Source organism: Rhinopithecus roxellana, chromosome 5, assembly GCF_007565055.1.
Source record: "Rhinopithecus roxellana isolate Shanxi Qingling chromosome 5, ASM756505v1, whole genome shotgun sequence".
NCBI classification, from domain to species: domain Eukaryota; kingdom Metazoa; phylum Chordata; class Mammalia; order Primates; family Cercopithecidae; genus Rhinopithecus; species Rhinopithecus roxellana.
This window is the reverse complement of record NC_044553.1, coordinates 133827812-133849138: the sequence shown is the minus strand read 5'-3', so window position 1 is coordinate 133849138 and position 21327 is coordinate 133827812. Positions and strand designations below refer to the sequence as shown.

The 21327-nt window shown below is 40.2% G+C and overlaps 1 protein-coding gene across 19 annotated transcripts in view; it reads right to left on the bottom strand.

The window, feature by feature from the left end:
- The window catches only part of TTLL5 (tubulin tyrosine ligase like 5), a 296207-nt gene that overhangs the window by 247689 nt on the left and 27191 nt on the right, over positions 1–21327 (bottom strand). For all 19 annotated transcript variants that reach the window (XR_004057198.1, XM_030929811.1, XM_030929823.1 and 16 more), the window contains exons 6-9: positions 19438–19568; positions 11558–11640; positions 3780–3849; positions 3161–3245 (exon numbers count right to left, since the gene is read on the bottom strand). Coding sequence is in view for 18 of the 19 variants with exons in the window: in XM_030929811.1 (XP_030785671.1) it covers positions 3161–3245; positions 3780–3849; positions 11558–11640; positions 19438–19568 (369 nt within the window). In the remaining variant the exon portion in view is untranslated. The remainder of the gene's footprint in view (positions 1–3160; positions 3246–3779; positions 3850–11557; positions 11641–19437; positions 19569–21327) is intronic.

Here is a 21327-nt window from a genome sequence, read left to right as displayed (position 1 = left end):
TTGTTGAGCCTCAGTGTAACCCAGTAATCTCATCCCAAACTGATTATCTTCAGTTATGTCTACATAAAATACATGTAGCCCAAGATAACTAAAAGCTGCAGATCTGGAGATGCTACAGACTATCGACATAGTTGAACAGACTCTGAGGGTTACAACAAAGCAAGTGAATGTCAAGATACAGAATGAGTGAAGACACAAGAACTTAGGCACATTGAAATTACTGCACGGAACAATGTACCCTCATGGGACTCTCGCAAACAGCGCATCATATTGCCATGCGTCATGCTTTTGTAAAGCTTTGATAAAGCTTTTTTATTCACCTACACTTTCAGGTAAACCTAACCAAAGCCCTGAAAATTTATGTTGTTTTCTGGTCCACTTGGTCTGAGTTTTTTAAAAGCTGTTTTTCTAATTATCCTGAGAAAAAACATCCATTGACTACATGCATATATATATAAATTGTTTTGTTTCTGCTGGAAGCAAAAGGGTTATACTTAATTCAGTAGATTCTGACTTCCAACACACAACCAGTTAGCCAAAGCACTTGCATATTTGTAGTAAATTCTATAATAAACATTGGTGCTATTGTTCTCACATTGTGCTCTGAACCAGAAAGGTCTTAAAACAGTGCCAAATTTCACCCATAGAGAGGGCTGTTAATATTGTTGGTGACAATATCTTTGGAATATTAAGCAAAACATATTGGTATGATATCCTTGAGAAACAGTGAAGCACAACCTCCATCTCTTTTCTCTATTCCCAAAGTCCAATTTTTGGCAGGACATAATCAGTTTCTAAAACTTGACACAGGAGAGAAGTTAAGGTGAGGATGAGCAGAGGAAGGAGAATGATGAAACTTATAATACAAAAGAGAGAAAGCTCAGAAGTCTCAAATTATAAAGCTGAAAATCCTCAGCACCTTGCATATCTGAGAAGTTAGGAGTGTATTTTACCTTCATTTTGTTCTAAATAACATAAGGAATAGGCTTTTTTTCTTTTTTTTTTTTTTCATGAGATGTGGTCTCGCAATGTTGACCAAGCTGGTCTTGAACACCCGGCCTCAGGCAATCCTCCCATCTCAGCCTCCCAAAGTGCTAGGATTACAGGTGTGAGCCACCACACCTGGCCAGGAATAGGCTTTTACACCTAATTTTGTATAGTGATCCTTCATGAGAGCACATGTGTCTACAAACATTATCAACAATTTCTTTCCTATAAAAACCTGATTAGAGCTAGCAGTCAGCTCATGTTCAGATGCCTGGTCCAGCCCTTTATCTAATAACTGGGAGATGTTTCAGTTCTTCCCTTTCTCTATTTTCAAGAAACAAGAGGCCAGAACTAGGGAGTTTTGGTAGTCTCCAATGTTCCCAGGGCTCAAACTCAAAATCTCAGTTAAGAATATGACGGGACTTATAAATGCTGTTACTGCCACCTAGAGGGGAATGGAACACAGAGCTCCACCAGCGAGAAGGTTTGGTTAGTCCACTTTCACTGATTTCAAGTCATAGGCTACGTTTCAAAAACACTAAGTCTCTAAAAGCATTAAAAGACTATTCTAAAATAATAGTTGTCAGAGTACAATAATATTTGTCAAAGCACCTGTACATAAATAGGTAGCCTTCTTTTATCCATGGTATTTCCCATCTTCCAATTGCATTTTCTAAAATACAGAGACATACACAGACCAGGCTTTTTTAGCTTGTTGTGACCACTCACAGATGCAAACCACCTCCTAAACTGCTATGCTTTATAACAAGCTTGTCCAACCTGAGGCCCACAGGCTGCATACAGCCCAGGAAAGCTTTGAATGTGGCCCAACACAAATTTATAAACTTTCTTAAAATATTATGAGTTTTTTTGCAATTTTTTTTTAAGCTCATCAGCTACTGTTAGTGTATTTTACGTGTGGCCCAAGACAATTCTTCCTCCAATGTGACCCAGGGAAGCCAAAAGATTGGACACCCCTGCTCTATATCAAAGGCACTATGCATGAAAAGAACTTCAGGGCAAACTAGTTGGCTAATACAAAAATTTAATTTTGTTGGGGAGAAGAACACAGCATAGTAGTTGCATACTTATTTTAAACAATTTAAAGGGTTTATGAAAACAATTACCTACAAAATTCTGTGGCTATAGGAAACAAAACTTCAAAATATAACAACTTGAACTTAATCTCGTAAGTCACATTACCTTAAAACTTAAAAAGCACCTCAACAGGCCAGGTGTGGTGGCTCACACCTGTAATCTCAGCACTTTGGGAGGCCGAGGCGGGCAGATCATGAAGTCAGGAAATCAAGACCATCCTGGCTAACACAGTGAAACCCCATCTCTACTAAAAATACAAAAAATTAGCTGGGCATGGTGGTGGGCGCCTGTAGTCCCAGCTACTTGGGAGGCTGAGGCAGGAGAATGGCGTTAACCCAGGAGGCAGAGCTTGCAGTGAGCCGAGATCGTGCCACTGCACTCCAGCCTGGGTGACACAGCAAGACTCCATCTCAAAAAAAAAAAAAGAAAAAAAAAGCACCTTAACAAAAAGAGAACAATGTATGTACAACCACTGTAAAGTCACTTGCATGTTAAGGAAAAAAAAAAAAAAAACTCAATTAATACCCTCTAAATATGAGAGGGCATGAAATAGTCTGAGCTCTGAGCTCTGGAGTCAGATCCATGAGGTGAAATCCCCATTCCACTTCTCCCACCTCTAAATCTGTTTCCTCAACTGCAAAAACGCATTAACTAAAAGGTTGTTGCGAGGATGAAAATAAATGCCTGGCATATAATAGGCAAATAAAGGTAGGATTTTATTTTTCTTTCTACATCTATCCTGAAGAACAACAGCAAATTATCTTAATATCCTAGGAGCGTCATAGCAATTGTCACTGCAGGAAAATACCATATGATCCTGGATCAGTGCTGGGGAAGATGTTTACGCACCTTATGTGTGGACATGCAGTGAGATTACAGACAAATAAGCCTAATTTCTGAGGTTCTTTTTAGGCATAGTGGCTTTGATGTTATAGAGCACAGCAGTTGAGGAGGTGGGTTGCATCTGTAAGCAGTAATGACAAGTGAAAATAGCATGATCTGATTTAATAAACTTGTTAATGGGTCCACTCTTAATATACCCACCCAACCCCTATACCCCAAAACAGCTTCTTACCTAGCCAATCCTTCTTCATAGAGATAGATGACAAGAGGATCATAGGAAGTCACCAGCACATAGAGGCGCACGTCAAACTTGAAATCTAAAAAAAAAAGTATGTATTCACACACAAAAAAACTAAGTTCATTTGTTTCCTGTTACAGAATAAACAACGAAACCAAGAAACGTGAAAGAAAGAACATTCCTCCTCTCCACATGAAACACACACTGCCCATATACCTTGACTTTGGAGGATAACTAATAATTATACTATATAATGGTACCATATACATAGTATATTATGTATATAGTACATAATAAAAACAGTATAATGTATATATACATTAATATAACCCTAATGTGTATGTGTATGTGTCATTTTCATATATATTACTGCATAATTTTCATACATATATTAATTACTATATAACTTATAAACCACTTTCTCTTATATTGTCTCATTTCACCTTCAAATAAATCCCGAGAGATAGGTAAGGAACCTGCTGCCTTTCTGGAGTCACACATGTCAAGAATTTCATAACAGTATAATAAAGACTTACTAGAGAAGGCTATGAAAAGTTTAAAAAGTTTAGCAAAGATCTGGCCCAATTTGGTCAAGGGCCTAATCACAACTCACCATCTATGAGCAGGGGGTTGTTAATGTAACGGGAGACCAGAATGTTCTCTTCCAGGGAAATCTGGTTTGGCTATTGAGTAAACAGAAAGAATGAAAGAATAGAAATACACAGGAATCCTAATTTACAATAAGGGAGCAAAGTTATTAACCTTTAAAGAAATGGAAAACTAAAATTCTGGTTAAAGTTTCCTCCAAGGTACCCATATATTCAGTTGGCCATATAGTATCACTTCTATAACACTATAGGCATCCAATTATGATGCAGGAAAAATAAATTTAAACAGTACCTCTCACATAATAAATACAGCCTAAATAGCTTTAAAGATGTGTATATACATGATATTAAATAGTTACATGCTAAGAAAATAAGAGCCACTTTAAAAATAAAAATTTGCTTTCTCCCTACTGTAAAGTAAAATAGAAATTTAAAACTACTACTACTATTCTTAAATGAAGGCTTTCATTAAGATGTTTAGAGAATTTACAGATCCACAATGGATCCTAGCATTTCCTCCATAAAATGAGATAGGTGTTTAATTGATTCACTTAAGGGTATTTGCTAAGCAACTGTATGCAAAGAGTGAATACAATCTTTTAAAGATTTCTTCAATGAAAAACAGTTGTTGAAAAACTGCACTGGGATACCATGATGAAGATAACAGATATAATCTCTGCCTGGCAGATTTAAGATTCAGTAAATCCCTATCCCTGAAATAATATTTAGGTAGAGGAACAGCAAAATATAGAAGGTAAAAGAACACAAAGCAGCATTTCTATAAATATAAGATGTCAGGTTGCAAAGTTAAAGTGCAGACCAATCAGGTGGGACCAGTCAGGGAAGACTTGTCCCGGAAGAGCAGATGCAGAAATGAATGGTGAAGGCTGGGAAGTACATGGTGGAGAAGAAAGGAGCCCATCATGGGAAGATGGCATACATCAAGCCCAGCAGAAAGGAGGGTGGGCCGATTCACAGACCTGGGGCTAAAACACTGAACTGGGAAATTATGAAAGACATGGTTAAACAATGAGGAGGGAGGGACCCCACTGGCAAAGGGATATGAACCCCTGGCAAACAGTTTATATTTAGCATGGTGGGAAGCAGGAAAATTATTGTGGATTCTAGATTAAGGAAACAGCAAGATTAAAATATCTTGGGAGAAAAGAAAAAAAAAAAAAAAACACCTTCATGTGTGATTAGATAAAGCTGGAAGTCACAATCCATGTAGGACAAAAGGGCTCAAAAGGGAAGTGGTAATGATAATAATTAGGTTGATCACAGCTACAGTAAAGGCAACAGAAATAACCATCAACATTTGCAGAAACAAAATTTAACAAACATACTAAACATATGGATGTGCCAAGTGCTGTTCTAAGTCTGTTCACAGGATTATTTCATTTAATCCTCACCCAACCCCATGAGGCAGGTATATCACCATCCACATCTTATAGATGAAAAAAGAATCAGAGAGGGTTAGGGACCTGCTCAAAGTCACAGAGCTAATAAGCAATAGAGCAGCAATGGAATCCAGACAGTCTTCCTCACAGGCTTTGCTTTTAGGCATTATTCTTACCTCTTCCCAATATTCTGCTCTCAAATTTAATTGTCCCCCAAATTCAAAAGTTTGTCTTTATAATAATGCATTTCCTACCCTCAATACTGTTTCTCATATGATAATTTTGTGACCTATAACATTATACACAATCACTATGAGCAGCTGTGAAGTCAGAATGAGACTCCTCTCATTTCCCACTGCTGCTATCTCAAAGTCAGAACACAGCTTTCACAACCCATCTCTACGCATCACAGGAACACAATGACATCATTACTGATTCATCCCTAATGAACTCCATCACCCATACCATTTCCTGATTCCCTTACATTTCTTGATCAGCTTCTCATAAGTATTATCTCCATTTTGAATCTGCTCAGTGAGAATTGATGCAATCACTGTACAGCTGCAGGCTATGTTGTAAATGTATAATCAAACAATCACAGCTCTCTTCCTACTGAGTAGAACCTATAGGCTACAACAAATAACTAGTCACCCAACTTTTCTCCACAGCAGAGAATATGCTGATAGTGGTCGTCATTCCACGACACATCTAATGCCCATGCCCATTTCCTCTCCTCCCTTGCTCACCATACACATTTACCCTTTGAGTTACACGTAACATAAACCCTTACATTATTTAGGTAACTTTACTATGTGTTCTATTGTCTTTATCCCTCACTTCTATCTGCATTGGGAGTTAAACTGTAGGCTCTCAGAAGAAAAGAAAGGTTTGGGTATAGTTTCTTTGCATAGCATTACAGACTGAAGAGCAACTAACAAAAACTTTTTGATACCTTCAAGCCTGTTTCCTTTTCATCAATCCCCAGTTAACTCATTTCAAATTATTTCAATTTAAAGCTCAAACTGCCTCCCAAAGTATGCTAAAGTAGGAACCTGAATTGTTGGGAAAGTTGGAAACACATCTTTCTTTTTCTGAGACAGTGTCTCACTTCTTGGCCCAGGCTGGTGTCCAATGGCGTGATTTCGGCTCACTGCAACCTCCGCCTCCCAGGTTCAAGCAATTCTCCTGCCTCAGCCTCCCCAGTAGTTGGGATTACAAGCACATGCCACCACACCCGGCTAATTTTTTTATTTTTAGTAGAGACAGGGCTTCACCACGTTGGCCAGGCTGGTCTCAAACTCCTGGCCTCAAGTGATGTGCCCGCCTTGGCCTCCCAAAGTGCTGGGATTACAGGTGTGAGCCACCGCACCTGGCTGGAAACATGTCTTTCTAACTGGACCTTAAGATTAAAGCTCATGGTATCCGTTAAGTCATTGTAAAGGAGAATAGTATGGATTAAGAGTATCTATGCTGGAATCATCTGGACCTGAGTTACAATCTTGACTCTACCACTTACTAAGGAAATATTAACTACCTCATAGGGTTCATATATGGATTAAAAGAGATTATGTTTAGAAAGGACAGTGGCAGGCTCAATGAACATTAGTTATGATTACTGCAAACTTAACAGAATATATGTGGTTCTAATCACAAAGTCCCACAGCTCAACAGCATTCATCACGACCTGCCACATGACATTCTACTCAGAGTACTGAGTAGCAGTATTATGAAAATTAAGAGATACATAATAATTAGAAGAATTTCTCAAAAGCTTTTAAGGAGTGACAACACAGTAGGTACTCCCGAAATACTTGTTGAGAAATGAGAAAAACAGAAGGAACCTAAGATAAAAACATATAAGCAAACAGAAACAAGAGAGTACAGAATTATATTCACAAATATAGGAGGGACTGGAGTGACCTAACACTCTCCTAATACGTGCAAGTCTCAGAGCATGTATCAATATTGTATTTACCATGGATCATGTGTGAGACAAGGATGACTCAACTTGACTTCCATAATCAAATTCATACCTTAATCAGAAAACACCCATTCTTTCCCCTCCTCGATCTGAATATACTAAATTGGGAAAATACAGCCTTTAGCCATGGTTACTGAAGGAGTGGAGCAAACACAGCTCTGTTCCTTTACGCTGTATTTCTAGAGTTAAAGAGCACATCCTTATGAGACCACATTAGCCAACCAACCGCTTCCATCTGTGGTCCACACTTCTCTTTTCAGTGCTACATAAAAGTGATGCTTTTGCTGTCCTTTATCCCGTTCTCGTAATGGTAAAAGTTGCTATTTGCAGAGCGTTTCCAAAAGGTTATGACTACTATAAGGAAGTTTTAATAAGTGGCCCTCTCACTCCAGTGGGAAGACAGGGGAAGATATTTCCATTTGGCCCTCACACCAACTCCATCCCCACTGCCTAAATCCCTCACTCACTCACATTAGTTCTGCTCCCAGACCCTCGCCGCAGCCTTCCCTCTCCTCACCCTCCTGCTCAAATCTAAAAGGAAAGCAGGCAGCAGCCTTGGAAAGAGTTACTTCATCCATTTGGCTAATGGGTCACATATTCCATGGGAAAGGATCCAGGTATGGAAAAGAGGGGATGGTTATGCCTTTTGTGTAAGCAGAGAGAAGAGTATTAACAACATGGTTTGCAGGTCTGGGTAAAAGGTGGTAAAATTCCAGTTTCGGGGTGAAATGGGAGTATTTTCCCATTATGTCCGCATGTTGCCAGCTCCCCTCATGCCTCCTGGCATCTTCCCAGGCTTCTGTCTGGCACTTCCACTAAATACCTAAAAGAATCAGACTCATTCCAAAGCTTCACAAAGAGGGAGGGGGAAGGCAAAAGGTCCTGCCAAGTACTTTGATCTATGCAGGGGGTCTCAAGGGATTCAGCCCAAGGAGAGGTTGGAGGGAGAAAAAGGCTCTTACATAGCCTGCCAAACACATTCTCTAAAGACATGTCACCCTGTTGAGATTCAGCATCCAGGGAAGAGTTAGGGCGCAGGGTTCTCGGCTCCACCAAGCAAAGTTTAACTTTTCTATCCTTTATGATGCTAGCTTTAAAATAACAAATCACTAGGGCAAAAGAGCATTCCAAAAGACAAAAGTCTCAGATGAGCTGGGAATAGATCCTATTCTTTTTGACTCATGTCTAAGAAAATAAAAAGCAAACTTGTACCATAGCTGACTTTCAACAGCAATTCCATTTGGCAGCTAAAACCCAAACCCAAACTAGTGCCGTCTATGAGATTCAAACAACACTGGAGCTCCTGGCACAGAGCTGAAGGAAAAGTTGTTGGAGAGGGGCCTTCATCACCAAGGTCAGAGCAGAGACAAGAGGAGACAGAGCCAAGGCATATGGCCATGACCTTATATCACAGGAGACTCAGGGTAAAAGGCCTCCAGACTGGCCTAGGCCAGGTAACAGAAGTTGCAGCCAATGCCTGGGGCTATAGCAGTTGCTCTACCAAAACCAGATCCTATATTTATTTGGCATGAAGGGTCTGGCCATCATTGTTTATGGTACCGTTTTGAGTCCAGCCTGAATTTAAGGACTTTCCAATGTGAAAGATCACTCAGAAAGTTAGTTTCTACACATATGGCAAACAGTTCAATGTGAAAAGACAACTGGGGAATTTAAGATGGGGTTCTGGTCCCACATACAACTTATCTACCTACCCCTGTCCTCCCAGAGTTCCAGTGGAAGGACAGAAAGAATATTTTCAAAAGAATGAAATGATATCAAAGCTAGAAAAAAGTAAAAGGAGTCAGAAAAGTCCAAAAGAGATCAGAGTGATTTTCTCAAGGAGGCTCCTGCAATTTTCCAAGCCTGTAGTCAACAAACATGAAGATGAGGGATCAGCCAAGGAATCAGAATCAGATAATTAACAAACAGCATTTGGAACAGTGAGGCTAGCAGACGTGTGGGTATAGAAATCTGATAGAGGAGAGTGGAACTTGAGGCTACTTTATCCTCAATACACACAAAAAGGAAAAGAAAGGTAGCTCTGCCCAAGAGGGAAATCACCAAAATCTTCCTCTACGTTCGCAATATGGCCCACACTATTTCGGCAAGGTGGAAGGGGCGTGCTCCTCACCACGTCCACATAAAGCAAAGCCTGAGAGTCAACACGTTTTGCCCTTATCTAAAATTCACAGTCAGCCTCTTCCAGGGAGAAGATATTAGGAAAAGAGTCCTACACAACCATGGTAGAAACCCAGACCAGCTGCCAGTTTCATTCAGTCTAGTCTTTTGTTCATAAATATGGTCCAACACGTAAGGATCATCAAAACTGAGAAAATCCAATAGCAGGGGAAAAGACAATCCCAATAAAATTCAAGGACAGAAGAGAACTTTTCAAAAATTTCCATTGGTATCCTCAGAAGGACAGGCAGGCAAACTGCATCCATTATGCAACAAAAGGTTGTTATTTGTAAATAAAAATAAAGCAAATCAGAATATGAGTTTCTGGAAATCAACCTGTGATATCCAATAGAAAAATACAGTAGATGAATGAATAATAAAATGGATAAACCTCAACCTGTGATCTAGAAGATAAAGATGGGAAAATAATTAAAAATGAGAGAAAAGTTAACATGAAGGAAAGATCCAGAATGCCTCAAAAAAGAGTTCTTAAAGCAGAGACAAATAAGAGGATAGCTTTCCTTAAAGAAAAACACTAGTTTCCAGACTGAAAGTGCCTACCAAATGTCCAGGAGGAAGAATAAAAAGCAGGTCCAGGCCTAAACACTGGTTAAATTTCAGAATCCCAAAATATGTCAGCAGCAGCAAATCCATATGGCTCTGCAGCAACTTACTTATTGCCTCCTTGCAGGAAAGAATTTGTCTGAGGGGCATAAGGCAGAGTGAGAGACCAAGTTTTAGAGCAGGAGTGAACATTTATTAAAAAGTTTTAGAGCAGGAATGAAAGGAAGTAAAGTACACGTGGAAGAGGGCCAAGCAGACAACTTGAAAGATCCAAGTGCCTGTTTGACCTTAGACTTGGGGTTTTGTATGTTGGCATGCTTCTAGGGTTTTGCATCTCTCCTCCCTTGATTTTTCCATGGGGTAAGCTGTCTGCATGTGCAGTGGCCTGCCAGCACTTGAGAGGGGCCTCATGCGCAGTGTGTTGGCTGCAGCTGTACACGTGCTCATTTGAAGTGTTTTTGCCTTACCAGTCGAGGGTTCCTAGAGGAAGGTCATATACCAGTTAAACTCCATAATTTTGCTTCTAACTGCATATGCTTGAGCCTACCTGCCCAACTCCTGAGATCTTATTGGGAAATGGCTAATCACCAGCTTCAGGTGTTTTCTATTTGTTAGGAGCCTGCCTTTCCCTGGCATATGCTGCTACCAATTATTATTTTAGAGAAACCAGTTTAACAACTGCCTGACCATCACCTGATGATAACCTGACACTCCTTGGTGGTGGCGGGGGGCGGGGGGGCCCTCTCATGCCTGGCTCATGTCTGCCTAGCTACCTATCCTAACATTTCCCCCTTCCAGAGTTCAACAGTTTGTTTCCACTGAGTTTAAATGTTTTACTCAACTTACAGATAAAATAAATAAACTGAATCATAGTTACTGAAGAGACTCTGTTATAAATGTTTAAAACATAAACATAAAAACTAATCAAACAAATGTGCAAGGGAGGGTGGGACATGATGTAAATGCAATAAATGCCAAACTGGGAATTAACAAATACAATATAATGTCAATGAAAGAAACATAAATCAACTAAAGTTACTAACCACTATTATAAGTCTAGGGAGTGAGACCAGTAGGGATTTTATTTACCATGCATATGTATTCCATGTAAGACAACTTTTAATGAGAATTTTGCAAAGAATCAAGATAATGATGGCTTTTGAAAAAAGAAGAGGAGAAATGAGAGGAAGAAGAACAGAAAGAGGAAAGCAAGGAGGAGAAATGAGAAGCAGCAGCAGTAGCAAGGAAGCCATATCAAATTGAAGTTCACTTGTTTGGTAACCTTGAGAACAGAACCCACAGTTCTGCTCACAACAGACGCTAAACACATATGCTACCAATTAATACTTGGTGTGTAGGAATTAACATCACAATATGCTAAAAGCAGAAAAGGTACCTCTTTTCTGCTGACACAACAGGTTGCCCTGCCCCAAAATCTGATCAAGTGTCTTTTTAGTCATGGAGTAACTGCTGGTGCAGAAGATTTCTGCCAGTAAGGCCAACAAGTCAACTCATACCTACTCTCAACTCACTTCTGAATGCAGATTTAAGAAGAGCACACCCGCTCTTAATGAAATGGAACTATATTAGTAACCAGTACAAAGGGTGAAGGAGGAAAGAACAAGTGAGGAAAGAGGTTTGCCATCTGCTGCATACTTACATTGTTGATCAGGTAGACGCCTCGCCCCCTAGAAGATGCCACTGGTTTTACTATCCAAGGTCCCCGGTCCTTCGAATATGAATCTGCTCAAAATATTGGGAGATAAAAAACGGAAGAAACAAAGAAAAAGAATGAACTTGAGTTTATTATATCAACTTTCAACAAGGGTTATCTACTCAGGGAACCCAAAAATTTTACAAATTTCTATGTGTTGGGCAGTAACTAAAATTACCTATATTTTTGGACTTGCCTTAAAAATAAAAATAGAAGGAGGGAAGGAGGGAGGAGAAAAGAGGACAACAAAATCACTCCCATAATAATTTCTTCCACCATTTCCCCTCTTTCTTTCCTTTTTTTTTTTTTTTAAGGCAGGGTCTTGCTCTGTTGACCAGGCTGGAGTGCAGTGGTGCTTCCATAGCTTATTGCAGCCTCAACCTCTGGGGCTCAGTCCTCCCACCTCACGCTCCTGAGTTAATGGGACTACAGGCATGGGCTACCATGCCCAGCTGATTGTTTTTAACTTTTTGTAGAGACGGGGGTTCTCTATGTTGCCCAGGCTGGTCTTGAAATCCTAACCTCAAGCGATCCTCCCACCTCAGCCTCCCAAAGCGCTGGAATTACAGGCAGAAGACACTATGCCCAGCCTCCCCTCTTTCTTGAATGAAAAGATGAAAACAAAATAAGGCAAACATCTGGATGTTAGTCTATTACTGTCACAAAGAATCATCATGAATCCTTGAAATTCCTACCTCTGTTAAATAGAGGACCTCAGGCAAACAGTGTCAATGTAAGCCAAAACCTAGATCTTATAATACAGCTACTCTCCTTAAATAATTCCTCCGAGCTTATAAAAAAAAAAAAATTCACCTTAAAAAAAAATCAAGCAATGTGCCAGTGGAGACAAAGGACAATCATTTACAAGGGATTAAAAGGTGCCATGTGTCCTGTTCCTTTCCCAGGTTCAGCTTTACACTTTAAATCCCTTTGGATCATGAAAAGAGAAAGCAGACAACTGACACTAAGCCTCCCAGAGGCTTGCAAGTGGTCTGAGGAGAAGCAGCTCTGTCTTCCACTTAGGGAGTGTCAGAAGTCAGGGGAGAGAAGCAGGCTAGAGCTCTCAGTGCTGCTGATTCTCACATCCCAGACTGGAGAGGGAGCAATGGTCCCAACTGTGCCTCTTCCACTTTTGATGAAATACGTCAGGTGGCAGCAGTCATTACTATTTCAAAGCAGAGATGGGATGAAAGGTAAAAACTGAGAGAATTTTTTTTTTTTTTTGGTATTTTTCTTCAATGAAAGAGGAGAGAAAGGGTAGTGTGGGGAAATAAATCAAGCAAATGCAAATGTTTCTGAGCAGATCTCACAAAGACTTCCTTTTTGCAAATTGCCTAGGTTGCTGTGCGCCAAGATATCAGTTACCAGTTTATCTAGAATACAACAGTATAAACCTAAGAAAGTTCCCTATAGTTTCTGCTCCTCTGATTAGAGTTATTAAGAGGCAAGTCCTTTTCTAGGGCTCTAATATCAGAACAAGACTTTCAGACACTGGAGTCCTGAAGTTTTGCACACTTCCCTCTACACTGCATTTGGGCCTACACCAGGCAGGCCTTCAGAAGGAGCTCTCTAGGCTCAGCTCCTTTTCCCAGATGACTTGCCAGCAACTACTTGTCTCCTTTTCTTTCCTCTCCCTCTGACATGAGCCAGTCTCTTTAAGGCCTCCCAAACAAACTTGACTTTGTCAATGCCACAAACCATTTCAGCAGGAGGAAAGAAAGAGATCTTTTGTTCACTCTCCCCCATCTTCCTCTGCCTTTTCCCTTGATGCAGAATTAACAGAATTAGAAAAAATTTAATGTGCCGCACAGAATTTAAAACTCTGTGAGCAATTCTACTTCTAGAACTATATCCTCTAGTTCTACTCACACATGTGTAAAATATTGCATATATAAGATTTTCAATGCTGTGTTATAACAGCCAAATATTAATTAAATACACTACAATGCATCTGTATGAAGGGTCAGCAAACTATTTTTGTAAAAAGCCAGAGAACAAATATTTTAGGCTTTGCAGGCCATGCAGTTTCTGTGGCAGATATCTAAGTCTGCAGTTGTAGCTTGAAAGTAGCCACAAACAATATGTAAACAAAGGGGTGTGGCTGTTTACATAAAATTTTATGTATGAACACTGAATTTCATATGATTTCTACACGCCACAAAATTTTATTCTTCTTTCAATTTCTTTCCAACCATTTAAAAACGGTCCTTAGCTTGTGGGACACACAAAAACTGGCAGAAGACCAATTTCACTCAAGGGATATAGTTTGTAGATATCAAATCTACACAATGGAATATTAAGCAGACACACAAAATAAGAATGTTATTAATGAAGTGATATGGAATGATCTTGAAGATAGCCTGTCAAATGAAAAAAGCAGACAGTGCAGGGCAATGTATGTTATATATGCCCATCTGTTTATATACGCATACAAGTTATTTGCTAGTAAATGCAAAGAATATCTCTAGAGAGTATGTAAAAAACTAGTAACACTGATCATCTCTGGGGAGGAAAACGGGTGACTGAGGAACAAGAGGAGAAAAGAGACTTTTCACTGATGATTGTTTTGGAATTTCTTTTGTACCATGGGAATATATTACCTTTCAAAAAGTATAATTTATATAATTTTAAAGTCCTGCTATAGAAGACATATTTATAGTTATATATGACAAAAAAATACATTTCCATAAAGTGAGGCCACTGAATATATGTATGTGTATTCAGTTTATGCATTTTTTTTCACTTTGCCATTTTCCCCAGATACTGAGCAGACTGAACAGAATGCCTGAGCAAGAAGCTATTAATATTAAAACAAAACAAAAAATAACAACAGTTTCCAAACGTCACTCATTCAATACCTCTAAGTATCTAATCTGTGTCTATCAGTTTGCTAGGTGTGGGGCGCATAGTGATAAAAAATACAGTCTTTACCGTCATGAAGATTAGACTAGCCGAGAAAACTGACATTGAACAAGTAATTACAGACAATGAGAATTATAAAAAGGAAGTACAAGGTTCTACAGAAATGTCTAAGAAAACGACCAGGCTAGTTATTAACAGGCTCACTCACAACTGTAATCCCAGCACTTTGGGAGGCTGGGGCAGGAGGATCCCTTGAGGCCAGGAGTTCGAGACCAGGCTGGCCAACATAGCAAGACTGTTTCTACGGAAAATAAAAAAATTAGCCAGGCATGGTGGTGTGTGGCTGTGGTCCCAGCTACTTCTAAGGCTGAGGTGGGCAGATTACGTGAGCCCAGGAATTTGAGGAGACAGTGAGCTATGATTGCACTACAGCCTGGGTGAGAAAACAAGAACCTGGGGGGGAAGAGGAGGGAAGGTGGGGAGGGGAGGGGACGGAAGGAGAGGGGAAGGGAAGGTAGGGCAGAGGAGGGCAGGGTAGGGCAGGGCAGGGCAGGGCAGGGCAGGGCAGGGAAGGGAAGGGGTCAAAGCTGTCTGGAGACAGTACCCTCTACTTTGTGAACTAGGCTTATCAGAAGGTAATGCTTCTGGCTGGGTGCGATGGCTCACGCCTGTAATCCCAGCACTTTGGGAGGCCCAGGCGGGTGGATTACCTGAGGTCAGGAGCTCGAAACCAGTCTGGCCAACATGGTGAAACCCCGTCGCTACTAAAAATACAAAAATTAGCCAGGTGTGGTGGTGCACGTCTGTTATCCCAGCTACTCAGGAGGTTGAAGCAGAAGAATTGTTTGAACCCAGGAAGCAGAGGTTGCAGTGAGCCGAGATCGAGCCATTGCAGTCCAGCCTGGGCAACAGAGTGAGACTATGTCCCCCCAAAAAAATAAGTTAATGCTTCTTCTAGTGCTTCACTATGACTGAAATCCTAAATGTTCTTGAAATTGTAAATATCAAAAGACTTGTCTTTCATGCTAGTCTTTTCTCCTTGTTTTGTGATATTTTCAGAACAAGGATTGTTCTCTTTTACAGGTTCTAAATATGTGGGTAGGAAGCAAGAAAAATCAAAGGCAAAGGCCAAGCAGACTTGCTCAGGAGCCTCTGCTTCAGGATGAAGATGTACTAAACAGGTTCCCCAGTTCTTTCAAGTGCTTTCCAGTTCCTACAGTGGCAGCAGGCTTAGTCTAATAGAAACAGCAATGAACCTGGAGTAGAAAGATCTGAGTTGCAATTCTGGCTGTTCAAATATATGACTCTAGAGGTAATGTGCTTAAATCATCTAGTCTTATCTTTAAAATGAGATTTTAAAAATTTAGCCTGATTTGCTAAGATCTCTTATAACTCTAAAATTGTAATTCTACATATTTACCCATTGCTTTGAAATCTTAGTCATCTGTAATTAGTTGGTGGACATGAAAATTCACATGTTAGAATCATTTCTCAGTCTCTCTTACAACTAGAGATGGCCATAGAGCCCAATTCTGGGGAACGTTTTGCTTTTATGATACTGGTATCACCCCATCTTCTTCTTTGTTGCTTCTTTCTTCCTTCTGCTTAGAAAGCTGTCCCCTTGAGGGGAATGGCTAGAGTTGGCAAAAGATCTTTAGTCAGCGTCTTCAGGGTCACAGACCTCTAATTCTATTCTACCAAATACTGTAACTGGCAGTGATGGCACCAGGAGCCTAGCCAGACCAGTGTACCATGTATTCCAACCCCTACACTCAAATTACTGAGCATAGTTTGGGGAGTACCCAGGCTTTCACATCTCTGGAGACAGTGATTGGTCTCTAGGCTATATCTTTACAGGTTTTCTCTTATTAGAACAAAAAGCTATAAATTCATGAGACCACCTTGGCTGTTGTCTCTAGTGTTTTTAGGCAATCCTCATGTCCAATCCTTATCAGTTCTCTTTCAAAGACCCTGCAGGGGCTATTCCAACCGCCTTCTGCCTTTTTAGACACCCACCCATTGCTAGGCCCCTCACTCCTGGCACAAGACCTCATCAACCTGTTCACCAAGAAGGCTAGGAATTTGTAACACAAACCTATTCACCTGCTTTCCTCTTCATCTAAAATGTTATCTGGGTCATCAACTTAGCCTTATTCCTTCTCCTCTTTCAGGAGACACATGCCCACTTCTCTTTCTAATGCTCACTCTTCTACTTAGGTTCTTGATTTAACCCTCTCCTGCCTCCTCTGAGACCTCATTCCCTTATTCCTCTTCAATCTCCCTTTCCTCTCTGATTCTCTGTGGTGCTGCTTCTTTTCTTCTCTCCCTTAGTAATCACATCCATCTCCATACCTGCAGCTTCCAGAAACTACATCTCTGGCCAGAACTCAAAGCTGCTCTTACAACTGCCTACAAAACACACTACCTGGATGCCCCATCGAAATCCAAATCCATCCCTTGTCCAAAATGTAACATTCCTCTTCCCCTTTAACAGCTCCTCCTTTGCCTTCCTGGTTACATTCCCTGGTTAAAAACCCAATGGTCTTCCTAGCTTCTCATACTCAAACCTTAGGATGCCTCTTTGATCCCTGCCTCACTTCCCATACACAGGCAGTAATGTTTGTTCTCGCACTCTTTCTACTCATACCTATCCATTTTATCCACATCACGGCAATAACCTTCAAAGAGCCCACCATTTTCTTTTCTCTGCTTCTGCGGACTCATTTCACATAGTTATTGTTCTAAAGGCCAGTCTGTTTATGGTGTCCCTTTCCTTCCAAAAAAATTTCCCATTGCCCACACTCAAGCACTGGAGGGCCAGAACATAATACTATTAATTAGTATTATTTTAACTAATACTAATTAATAGTAGTTATTAATAACATAACTACAACTTTAGTTAGTAGTTAAACATAACATACTAAAAGTAAAATAGTAAAACATAGTAAAAACATAGTAGTATTAATATAGTTAGTAAACATAACTACCACTAATAATACAAACATAGCCTGAAATAGGAAATAGTATTCAACATTTATCAAGCCACCCCTATCAGGCACCATCCCAAGTGCTTTCCACATATTAACCTACTTAAATATCTTGACAACATTATAAGGTCAGCACCAGCAATACTCCCATTTTATAGATGCGGACATTAAGGCACACAGAAGTTGGAGTAACTTGGCTAAAGTCACATAGCAAAAATTTTCTTAACTACAAATTTGCAGCTTTGAGTGCATTGAAGCTCGAAGTTCATTCATTTAATTAGAGCTCTACGTGACCCACTGCAGAGCCATCTGTGGGCAGACAATGAATCGCCAACCAATAGTCCCAACCACAGCAACAAATGCTATTAGATAAACGGTGAAGCAGGCGTTCCTGATGAACTGCTGGTCTCCTCTGCCAAAAGATGGAACAATTCACTAGGTGACCCAGAGAGACTGGCAAGCCTAACAGGTTAAAAGAATCAAAAGTCAGGAAGTCTAGAGATAACTCTCTCTTTTCCCCATGCTACTTCGTCTCTCCATAAAACTGAAATAGTCTCTTTCTTGGACTTCTTGGGAGGAAAACTGTCATCTCTGTGCATCTCACCTGATGTTCCTCATGGGAGAAGTGACTTCTCTCACACTGGTGCTACTGGGGAATGGTCACTGCATGCACGCTGCCCAGTGCCATTAGCAATGAAGCACAGAGATGAAGAGCATGGCCTCTGAAGCCAAACTGCCAGTTTGAACCCTAACTCTACCATTTGCAAACTGCATAACTCACGGAAAGTTTCTTAACCAAACTGTACCTTAGTCACCTCATCTATAATACTACCAGAGTAGAGGTGCCAATTAAAAGAGTGCCTACCAGAAAGGAAACATTCAGTAAGTATTAGTTATTACCACTGTAATTTGGACTTTCACAAGAGACCTGCCTCACATCTCATCTGTACTCATGCTTCTTCTGTGCACTAAGCCTAGTGAGTCAGGCTCTGCCCCTGTGGAGGAAAGCCTGAAACCAGCCCAGTGCCTCTGCCTGGCCTGGGTGGGTAAGTTCACAATGATGCAAAAGAAATAAGAAGCCCATTTTAGATCTGGATCCAGGCCGTGTGTTTCTGTATCACTTTACCAGCCATACAGCTGACCCTTAGATGCCCCATGTGTATTTGTTTTTATTAGTCTGAACTCAAAGGGGAGAGACTGTGACTAACTTGTAGTTCCAAACCCTAACATCCAAAGATATGTGATATCTCTACTCCCAAAGAACATAAATTACACAAGACTAGAAATCGAGGCTGAAAGAATGTTTCTTAAATGGCAAGGGAAAAAGGGATACTGAAAAGGAAGCATGTATAATTCATATGCAGGAATATAAAGTATCCTCACAGGCCAGGTGTGGTGGATCATGCCTGTCATCTCAAGTCTTGCGAAGCCAAGAGGGGAGGATTCTTTGAGCCCAGGTGTTCAAGACCAGCCTGGGCAAGAGAGCGAGATCCCATGTCTACAAAAAATTTAAAAATTAGCTGAGCCTGGTGCTACATGCCTGTATTCCCAGCTACTTGGGAGGCTGAGGAGGAAGGATCACTTGAGCCCAGAAAGCAAAGAGTGCAGTGAGCCACGATCGTGCCACTGCAGTCCTGGGCTATAGAGGGAGACTCTGTCTCTCTAAAAAAAAACAAAAAAAATCCTTACATAGGCACTAAGTCATCAATGGAGAGAAGGGACATCAAGCAAAAATACGTAAGGGGCATGCTTATATGATGCCAACGTGTCCTTACATAAATGATACTGACAAGTTTACTGAGCATATCAGAATAAAAATAGTTTTTAAAGTTACCTCTGCAACTGTTTTACTAAAGAGTCACAGTTGTCTAAGGATTTGGAAAGCCCTGATTGGTTGACACCTTGAGGCGGCTTTTGGGGTAAATATTCCCCAGGTTCAGTTGCTGGGGACTGAGGCATTCTCTGTCAAGCACTTACTACAAAATTCCGCGTACTCAGCTGGCAGGAGGAAGGTCTGGGGGAGGATGTGAAAAGCCTTAAATCCATGTGTATGCTGCATTCGAATAATGTTTTTGTACAGTCGGTCCTTCCGGGTAAGTTCATAAGACCTAAAAAATCAAATAAATATTTCCATTCAGTAAACCATGACTCAGAATTTTCCTGCATTACCACATTCTAAAGAGTTACAGTTCACAGTCTTAGACCAGTTAGTGAAGACAGTATTATATCCTAAACATATCACTGTTAATCCAAAGGCTTATTAATCATTTTTATCAAATGGGTTTTTTGGTCAGATTTTTTTCATTAAGATAAAATCTCCACACCATAAAATTTGCCCTTTTTAACGTGTAATTCTATGAGTTTGGACAAACACATACAATTATGTAATCACCACCACAATCAAGATAAACAACAGTTTCAACATCCCAAAAAGTTACCTTAAGTCCCCCTGTAGTGGACCCTCTCAATCACCTCCAGTCCCTGGGAAAACATTCATTTGTTTTCTGTCCTTATAATTTTGCCTTTTCCAGAAAGTCAAATAAGTGGAATCAGACAGTGTGTATCCTTTTGAGACTAGCTTCTTTCACAGAGCACAACTCATTTGTTATTTATCATTGTTGTTGTATGTATCAGTATTCTGTCCCTTTTCTTGCTCAGTAGTAATCCACTGTATAGATGTACCACAGTTATCCATTCACCAGTTGAAGGCGTTTGGGCTGTTTAGTTTTTGGAGATTATGAACAAAGTTGCTATAAAGCATTTCCATATGGATTTTTATATGAATGTACGTTTTTGTAAGTTTTACTGTAAACATAAGTTTTTATTTCTTTAGAAGTGGGACCGCTTCATTGTTCAGTAAGTTGTTTTAGTTATTTATTGTTATACAACAAATTACCTTAAAATACAGCAGCTTAAAATAACGATAAATATTTATGACCTCATAGTTTCTGGGGCCAGGAATGTGGGAGTGAGAGAGCTAGGTAGTTCTGTCCCAAGGTCCTTTATGAGGTTACAGTCAAGATACTGGCCAGCACTGCAGTCATCAGGCTCAACAGCGGATGGAAAACCCAACTTCCAGATGGCTAATCACTCATATGGGGCTGCCTGCCTGCAGAAGGCCTCAGTTCCTCCCCACATGAACCTTTTCATAAGGCCAAGTGCCTTCAAGTTGTGATAACTGGTTTCTCCCAAATCAAGTGATCCAAGAAAGTGAGCAAGAAGCTGTAATGTCTTTTACAATCTAGTCTAAGAAGCGACAGTCACTTCTGTCATATTGCACTAGTTAGAGGCAAGTCACTAAATCCAGTCAACACTCAAGAACAGAAAAATTAAGCTCAACCTTTTGAAAGCAATGCCAAAGAATTTATGGACACATTTTACAATCACCACATAAGTATATGTTAAACTTTATAATAAACTGCCAAATGTTATTCTGAGGATATTGGAAAAACAAGCTCCGTTTCTCCTGCTATATTCTGAGATACTGAGGAAAAACCAAAGTGTTTTTCCTACTCTGTAATCTCAATTCAATATAATCACTCAACACTTTAGACACCAAATGTGTGGGAGTTGCCCCACACACAAAGCAAGCAATCTTGCAGTGGGTGTCCTCTAATTCAACTCAATTTTGACCCTACCTACCTGGAAACAGTGTCAGTTCCCATAAGTTGAAGGCTCAGTCCCACAACACTGCCTCCCACTTCCAATGCCAATAGCAAGCCCCAAGTTGTTTTACCTGTGCTTCTAACCACCTGGCTGTAAATAGGGGTCCCTACAGCTCCCTCTTTGGGTTCAATTAATTTGTTAGAGCAGCTCACAGAACTCAGAGCAACACTTATGTTTACTGGTTTATTTAAAAGGATATTA